The sequence below is a fragment of the Oratosquilla oratoria genome, chromosome 35 (assembly GCF_046742065.1).
Source record: "Oratosquilla oratoria isolate Oo_2021 chromosome 35, ASM4674206v1, whole genome shotgun sequence".
Taxonomy (NCBI): domain Eukaryota; kingdom Metazoa; phylum Arthropoda; class Malacostraca; order Stomatopoda; family Squillidae; genus Oratosquilla; species Oratosquilla oratoria.
This window is the reverse complement of record NC_134811.1, coordinates 43203514-43213228: the sequence shown is the minus strand read 5'-3', so window position 1 is coordinate 43213228 and position 9715 is coordinate 43203514. Positions and strand designations below refer to the sequence as shown.

At 47.9% G+C, this 9715-nt stretch overlaps 1 protein-coding gene across 1 annotated transcript in view; it reads left to right on the top strand.

Moving 5' to 3' along the window:
- Positions 1-201: 201 nt before the first annotated feature.
- Positions 202-9715, top strand: part of LOC143018762 (uncharacterized) — a 26253-nt gene continuing 16739 nt past the window's right edge. Inside the window, exons 1-2 of the mRNA XM_076174343.1 lie at positions 202-2040; positions 6194-6950. Coding sequence (XP_076030458.1) covers positions 202-2040; positions 6194-6950 — 2596 coding nt within the window. The remainder of the gene's footprint in view (positions 2041-6193; positions 6951-9715) is intronic.

The following is a 9715-nucleotide window of genomic DNA, read 5'->3' as shown; positions in this document are numbered from 1 at the left end:
ACACACACACACACACACACACACACACACACACACACACACACACACACACACACACACACACACACACACACACACACACACACACACACACACACACACACACACACACACACACACACACGTTAACATAACGTTACCTCCTTATCCAACAAAATGGAGGAAGTGATCGAAACAGTACGTTCTACAGGATGTGACATGATGGCAATTACTGAAGCGTGGCAAATTGTGCCTGAAATGTGTAACATTGAAAACTTTGTACTATTTCACCACCTCAGAGTGAATCGTGTTGGTGGTGGTGTAGCGTTGTTCTGTCGTGCGGACCTCAACCCCTCACACCTCAGGGTTGATATTCCCGAGGGAGTTGAGGTTCTGTGGGTGAGGATTAACCCCCGCCTTCACCCCCGCCACACCGCGTCCATTATTATGTGTGTGGTCTATCATCCTCCACGTTCACCCACCGCCGCTCTCCTTTCCGATCATATTATTGAAACCGCTGACTCCCTACGACTGAAATACCCCGCTGCAAAGCTGGTCATTTGTGGGGACTTTAATCGGCTAGACACAAGTGAGATTCTACATCAATTAAGTCCTACTCAGGTGGTGAACTTCCCCACCCACAAGCAAACTACTCTCGACCTTATCATGACCGACATGGCTCAGCAGTACTCCCCTCCCAGACCTCTCCCCCCCATCGGCAGGAGTACCCACATCACCATCCAGTGGTCGCCAGCACCCAGCAATGCCATCCGTAGAACTAAGGTCACTCGACACCACCGCCCCATGCCTGACTCTGCCATGAGGGAGTTTGGGAGGTGGATAGTGGAGTATCCCTGGACGGAGGTTCTGGAAGCCGAGGACGTGGAAACCAAGTGGAAAAACTACTCAACAACCACTACTGAAGCTTTTCACTTTTTTTTTTTCCCGGTCAAGGACTTCTCCGTGAACCGATCAGACGCCCCATGGATGATCCCCCGTATTAAGCGTCTCATTAAACAACGCAACAGGGCATATTACACTGATCGACCCCTCTTCAGGTCCCTCAGAAATAAAGTCATCAAGGAGATAAGTATTGCAAAGTCTTCGTACTACCCTAATAAAATAGAACACCTCAAAACACAAAATAACAGTCAGTGGCTTAGTAAGATCAAAGCTCTCTGCGGGCTACAAAATAATCAAGCCTCTCACCTGCCCTGCGCCTCACACTTACCACCTGACTTAGCTGCTCAAGAGATTAACACTCACTTCGCCTCTATCTGCCAGACCTTACCCCACCTTAACTTCTCCGGCCTACCTGCCTACCTCCCCTCTCCCTCACCCCCTGTCCCTGTCCAGAAAGCTGACGTTGCCACTAAACTAAGTAAATTAAAGTATAACAGATCTACAACACCTTCTGATCTACCTATCAAAATCTATAAAGAATTTGCCCCAGAACTTGCCCTCCCACTTTCCTCTATAATTAATGCTTCACTGAGTCAAAACTCCTGCCCCAGTGACTGGAAAATTTCATATATCACTCCCATCCCCAAATGTCCGAACCCACAGTCACTAAGCGACCTTAGACCTGTTGCCATGACCCCAATCCCAAGCCTTATCTGCGAGGGTTTTGTTTTTGACTCAGTATACAACAAAATTAAAGATCAAATCGATATCCAACAGTATGGCAACATGAAATCCTCCTCCACAACTCACTATCTTGTTAATCTTCTGGATTTCTTGCACAGTCACTTAGACAAGCGCAATACTTCTCTAGCCTTGACCTTTATTGACTTCAAGAAAGCGTTTGACCTTGTTGACCATAACATTATCATCTCCAAAGCCATACAACTGGGGATCCAACCACACATGGTAGCATGGCTAGCCGACTTCCTGACCGGACCCAAACAGGCAGTAAGGTACCAGGGAACGACATCCTCCCTCCTCCCCCTAACCTGTGGGGTCCCTCAAGGGACCAAGATGGGATCACTGTGCTTCCTCATCCTCATAAATGACGCATTAATGGACACCCAACATAGATGGAAATACGTCGATGACTGCACAGTTGGCATTCCCATCAACACCAGGCAGCCTGACTTTTCTTCACTACAGAACATCCTAGACAACCTCAAAGCGTGGACTGAGAGTAGCAATGTGACAGTTAACCACAGCAAGACCGTGGTCATGCATGTTTGTACATCCAAACAGGCGGTGGCACCACCTCAACTGTCATTAGGAACCCATTCCCTTCAGGTGGTTCAGTCCGCCAAGCTACTAGGCATCACAATAGACGACCACCTTAACTGGAACCAGCACATCAACAACATCACCAAGACAGCCTCTTACAAACTCTTCATGCTGCGCAGATTGAAGTTCCTTGGTACCCCATCACTAGATCTAAAGGGAGTCTACACCACCTTCGTACTCCCCACCTTCATGTACGCCTCCCCAGCCTAGTCATCATCACTCAACATCACACAGAGGAGCAAATTAGAGAAAGTACAAAGAAGAGCGTGCAGAATTATCTTGGGGAGTCACTATGAGGGATACGAACACGCCCTCACCACCCTCAGCTTGCCAAGATTGTCCGACAAACACAGTGAGGCACTGAATAAGTTTGAAGAAGACCTAATGCTACACCCACGTCACCGTCACTTTCTACCACCTAACACCACAGCCACCCGCCATGCAACTCGGCATTCTAACAAAATCAAGCCCATCAGAGCGCCGAGGACTGACCGATATAAGAACAGTGCCATACCATCCATTGTCCGCACAATAAACTCATTATAAATCTTAGACTAAGCATATCACTCCTATAATTACTATATTACTCATAAAAGTACTCAATTGTATTATTGTCAGTGTATCACTGCTATCTCAATAAACCTATTATTACTATTATTTATTATTTACACACACACACACACACACACACACACACACACACACACACACACACACACACACACACACACACACACACACACACACACACACACACATACACACACACACACACACACACACACACACACACACACACACACACACACACACACACTCACACATACACACACACGAACGCACGCATCCAAACGCGCGTACACACACACACACACACACACACACACACACACACACACACACACACACACATATATATATATATATATATATATATATATATATATGTGTGTGTGTATTCACCTTGGATCTGCTGCAGTCTCTGTCGAGACAGCCAGACACCACCCTACGGCAGTGAGCTCAGAGCTCCTTATTAGCCGATCTCTGGGTTGGTCTGAGACCACTCACACACCACACACCGGGACAGCAAGGTCACAACTCCTTGACTAACGTCCCGTACCTACTCGCTGCTAGGTGAACAGGGGCTACACGTGAAAGGAGACAAACCCAACTTGTCTCCGCCCGGCCGGGGAATCGAACCCCGGTTCTCCGGCTTGTGAGGCCAGTGCCTTACCAATCCGCCACCGGATGTGTGTGTGTGTGTGTGTGTGTGTGTGTGTGTGTGTGTGTGTGTGTGTGTGTGTGTGTGTGTGTGTGTGTGTGTGTGTGTGTATGTATGTATGTGTGTGTGTGTGTGTGTGTGTGTGTGTGTGTGTGTGTGTGTGTGTGTGTGTGTGTGTGTGTGTGTGTGTGTGTGTGTGTGTGTGTGTGTGTGTGTGTGTGTGTGTGTGTGTGTGTGTGTGTGTGTGTGTGTGTGTGTGTGTGTGTGTGTGTGTGTGTGTGTGTGTGTGTGTGTGTGTTTGACATTCTGATAAGTTGAGCTTTCCTCTTCCCACCCACTTCATATATATATATATATATATATATATATATATATATATATATATATATATATATATATATATATATACATATATGTATATATATATATATACATACACATATATATATATACATATATATCTATATATATACATATATATGTATATATACATATATGTATACATATATATGTTTATGTATATATACATATATATATATATATATATATATATATATGTGTGTGTATGTATATATATATATATATATATATATATATATATATATAGAGAGAGAGAGAGAGAGAGAGAGAGAGAGAGACAGAGAGAGACAGAGCAAATGATAGATGAGATTTTTGGGTAGTGGAAGTAAAACGAAGATAACCACTTTGGTCTTCTTCAGAGAGTTGTCTACAGAAGGTTTTGTATATCTCATTTTATATCACTCCTGTGGGGCCTCTCAGTCAGGTCATAGTGTGCGGGCGGTGAGAATTTGTTCGGTGTCTCAGTGAGTCTAGTATAAGGACACTTGCTACTTTCAATAAGCAGATAAATCCCTCTCTTCCATGAGTGTTTTCTTTGACGTTTATATACGTAGCTTCAATCGTTTTTCTTGTCTTTTTTTCGTGACACTTTCTGTGGAATTTGTCCTCTTTCCAAAGAGGAAGGTGGCCAAATTTGTCCACATGCTGAACTAAGGAGTTGGACGTCCTGTGTGCTCTGAGGTAATTTTTATGTTTAGATACGTTTGTCTAAACATCGGCTCGACTCACCGAAATAGGGGGCTGAGCACCCTTTACAAGGAATCTAATAAACAACACTTAACTCATTGATTGTACTTTTTTCTTTTCTTTTCAGTTCTCGCTATTTTGTTAGAGAAAACTTTGGCAATTTTTAATCCACCTTGCATTAGGAGTCGATCGATGTTCTCGGTGTTAAGCGTGTTGGGAACGGTTATGTATGTGTTCTTCTTCTCACTCTCGGCTTTGTGGGCATTTGTCCTGCTGTGGACTTCTCTGGCTTTGTTCGTCGTCCTGCAAATTAGGCCATTAAGTATCTCAGTTGTTGTTGTTTTTTTAACGTTTTCGTAATATAATTGAGCTCCTCTTTTAAATACATTCTACTACAAATTCTGTAAGCTCGAAGGAAGAAACCAATCAGAACTCCTGTTTTCACCCTCCCTATGAACATCATGGGCAGAGAGAGTACATGGTTGAGATATATGGATGATGTCATCGCCATTTTACCGAGTTCTACTAGTGTTGAAAAATTGTGGAGACTCAATGGTGTCAACAAAGACATTCAGTTCTGATTGGTTTCTTCCTTCGAGCTCGGTTCCATTGTGGGTGGTGTCCAGATTCGTCTACATACACCACCAACAGAACTTCGTACATGGCGCTTCCTAACTCTGAGAAGATAGGAGACATTACTAAAATGCTCAGGAACACAGAAGTAAAAGCAGCGATAACACTGGGACCGAAGATCGGTGATATAGTAAAAAGCGGAACCAAGATGAGGGGGAGCTAGGATAGCGTCGTGTATAAGATCCCATGCACATCATTCGATAAAGCTTAACACAAGGATCAGGGAAAATAAGGCCAACCTCCGTCACCATGGGCTCACCAACGCAATGGTGGTGCATGTAGACGAATCTGGACACCTCCCACAATGGAACCGAGTCGAGGTATTACACAAAGGTATGGATAAGAAGACCAGAAAATCCATGGAAGCTGCTTACATCACTACTCGTCTCAACATCAACAGTAAGGCTGGGAGCTTCACCTGGGATAAATCCTTGGCGAGTAAAGCGCTTCACGATTGGCCGTCTCAGCGGGCCAATCAGAACAGAGGGTTCTACGCTCGCATACCCCCTTGAGCCGCAAAGCATATATATATAAACTCTGCACGTATCCAGTATATTCGCATCTTTAACATCTCATCTCGAGAGATAAGACAAATTCCGGTATGAGAGGACACTCCCGCTGCATTTCGTCGCCGCTAAATTTACGCCTTCTAGCCGTCAATTACCCTAGTTATTAGCTCTGATTGACGAGCTACAACCGTTATAACATCGAAAGTACTGCTTCCCGAGAACATTCCCCCTTCTTTGTGGAATCTCGCTCTGGCAGGATTATACCCAGCATAACTCTCCCTGCACGATCGGCATAGCCCCTGTGGTTCTGTCAAAAATTGCCTTTACGGCGGGAGAGGTGGGACCCTTCGTCAAGACAAGCCCGGTCTCGCACGCTCTAGGTGCACTCGGGCCTCGTATTCGTTTGACTGCTTGCGAGGTAGACAGGTTTCGTTACGAGAATTAGCGCCAACGCGTTAGTACACGCCCGCGCCCCCCGCCCCCTTAGATTTACTTTTTTTTTTTTTTTTGCTAGTCCTTTGCACATATACCCAGTTCTTTTGTTCATTTCCGTCATCAGTACCGCCATGGCGTGGTGAAACGTAGGCGCAGCGCTCCAGAATCAGAGCCTCCATCCGATGATGAAGCTGCCGTGGTGATGGCCCCTCTTCATAATAAGGGTGGCAAGCTCCCCACCTTCAAGGTCGTACCCTCAACAGGGTACAATACAGCTTTTGAGGTGGTACGAGCTCTCGAGAAGGGCCCCCTCCACGGTAAGCTTGTATCCCTCCGGCCCCTTGGCGACGATAACTTGCTGCTGTTACCGAGCAGTTACCAACTCGTCGAGGAGATGGAGGCAGTTGCATCATTGAATGGAAAGCCTCTGATCCTGGAGAGACTCAATCCCGAGGATCAGCGGCACAGACTCGTGGTGCACCCGACCTCATACATGACTGAGGCCATTGAGGACCATCCTCAGGTGATTGGGGCCACGAGAATGCGCCGCTGGGATAAGACGCCCACCCGCCAGGTCTTGAACACCATAAAAGGCAAACCTTTCAATCGTATTGACCTGGGGATGTATGGCAGCTATGATGTACGAACGTACATCCCTGATCCTCTCCGATGTTTTAAGTTTCAACGTTATGGTCATCACCAGGCGCGGTGCACTTCTAAGCAACCGAAATGTGGCATTTGCAGCATGTCTCATGCTACCGAGACTTGTCTCAACAAGTTTAAGGCTGGCACTGAGACTGTGGCCAAATGCCCCAATTGTAGCAAGAAGCACCACGCCTGGAATACTTCTTGCTCAGCTCGTAAAGCTCAGGCCATTGCCTGTAAGGAGAGGACAGAGAAGCGACAGGACTTCATACCTGCCCCCCCAGGTACATTTGTATGGGGCAGCAGGAAGCACTCTCCCACTGCACCACAGACACCTACACCTAGTGCTCCTGATTTAAACAATCAAGAGCACTTCCCTGCACTCGAAACAGACACACGCACACACACCCGAACTCAGCCAGCTCCCAAAAAGACCCCCACACCCAAACCTACGCCTAAGCCCACGCCTAAGCCTACGCCTAAGCCCACGCCCAAACCCACGCCTACCCCTAAGCCCACGCCCCCAGTACCAACCCCACGAGCACAGGAACGGCGGCCCCCTCCACCTCAGTATCCGTCTGATGTCATCCCCCTTAGGGAGGATGACATCGACTTGATTGTGACCGGTGTCGTCTCTGCAGTCGCTACTACCCTAGGGGAAAGCGACCCAGATAAGATGCTAGTCATGGTGGATAGGGCCGTCAAGAACGTGCTCAAACTCCTGAAAGAGAAGAGGAACCCTAGGCGAAAGGAGAGGACTCCCTCCCCCTCCACCTCCTCATCTTCCGCCTCTTCCCCCGCCTCTTCCCCTGCCTCTTCCTCCTCCTCTTCCTCTTCCTCTGCCTCCTCCTCCTCCCCTTCCACTTCCCCCAAGCCCGCTACACCCACTTTCACCATTGGGAAGGCAACGCCTACAACTTCAAAGACGAGGAAAGTGTCTTCTGCCAAGCCTCAAAGTCATTTTGCGCTTAGGCTTGAAGACTTCTCTTCTGATGAGGAGGGAAATGTCCCCACTGTTTCAAAGACGCAACCCATCTTGTCTTCTGACCGGGGAGGACAAGATGAGACAGTAATGGTACTAGACAGGGAAGAAAGATGCCCTGTTCAATAATCACTTAAGGTTGCTACAGTGGAACATAAACGGGTTCCGCAGCAAAAGCTCGTATCTTCTTGCGCTTGCGCAAGAGTATGATTACGATATCATACTTCTCCAGGAGACATTGGTGAGCGATGAGGTGCGATTTTCGGGATATCGCATCTTCTCCCTCCCTCGCTTACCCACTAATAGGGGGTGTATGATCTTAGTCAAATCATCCATCCCCTGCAGTGAGATCATGGACCCTGTATTATGTGGGGATGGTGTGGAAGTTCTTGCGGTTCAACTCCACCGAGCCCATGAAATGTACACCATCTATAACATACACAGGGGCCAGTGAGCGGAACTGGACCTTGGAGAAGTGTGTGCTCTTGCTACGGACAGGCTCCTCATCATAGGAGGGGACTTCAACGCCCATCATAATATTTTGATGTCGCTCCAAGGGCCCAATGTCGCTGGGCGCCACTTAGATTACGTATTCGATGAATGCCCTGATATTGCGTTGTTGAATGATGGAAATCCGACGCACGTGCAAGGTGGACGACTTGATCTGACCTTGGCGACGGCCACTCTCCTCCCTAGGGTAACCTGGGAGGTGCATCCTATTGTCACTAGCGATCCCTTTGGTGTCTCTGTGCACATACGGGATACACCACCCATACCAGCTGTATTACCTGTTCCCAGGTGAAAGACAGCTTTGGCAAACTGGCCAGTATTTCAGAGGTCTGTTGAAGAATTGGCAGTGTCCTACGTTCCACCACAGGACGTGGAAACGTTAAAACCTGACTTTCCTGCAGCCTTTCAGGTGGCTGCCAACAAAGCCATCCCAAAGACTCGCCAGTCCCCCAGAGAACACAAGAACAGCTGGTATTATACCCCCGAGGTGAGAGAGGCCAACCATCGGGTGAACATGCTTAGACGTGTTTTCCGACGGCGCTGAACTCACACCAATTTGGCCAACTTACGCGCTGCAGTTCATGACGCTCACGTCATAGCTGCAGATGCCAGAGGAGCTAAGTTTCTTGAATGGTGTGAGGGCTTTAACGCTCACACCTCCCTATCAGAGCTGTGGTCTAAGCTCCGTAAAGCTACTGGCAGGACTCAACCGCGACGCACTCATCATGCCCCTGATGCTGAGGCGCAGCGGCTGGTGCAGGAGTTTGTCTCTCGCTCCAGCAGCACCTCCTTCCCCCCCCCCCGAGTGTGTTCAAGACACTGCAGGACCTCCAAGGAGTGAGGCGTCACAGTGTTGAGGACATGATGAGTCGATCGGATGATACTGACGCTAGCTTTACGCTTCAGGAGCTACGGGTCACACACAAAACCAGCTCAGACACGGCACCTGGAGAGGACCTCATCACCTATTCCATGCTGACACAACGTAGGCCAGCGGGTGACGAGGCACTTCTAAGGGTGATAAACACGTCTTGGAAGACTGGCAAGCTACCAACAACCTGGAAGACGGCAATCATAACGCCAATTCCAAAGCCAAAGGAACCTAGTGCTTATCGCCCCATCAGCCTGACAAGCTGCATGGGGAAGACAGCGGACAGGATGGTGCTAAACAGGCTGCTGTGGAAACTGGGCCCAATGCATGAGCATATACATGCTTACTGTAAGGGCACTGGCACAGCAAACAGTATAGCAACACTCCTCAATGCTGTCAGTGGCACACCGTCCATCGTGGTCTTTTTGGATTTGGAAAAGGCGTTTGAGCTGGCCAGTCCACTTGTGATATTAGACACCCTTGCCCGCAAGGGTGTAAAAGGGAAGCTGCTTTCTTGGATTCCTGACTATCTCAGTCACCGGTCTGCGAAAGTAAGATTTCAGGGTCACATATCAGAGGCCAGAATGGTGGAAAATGGCACTCCTCAGGGGGGGGGGGTCCTCAGTCCCACTCTGTTC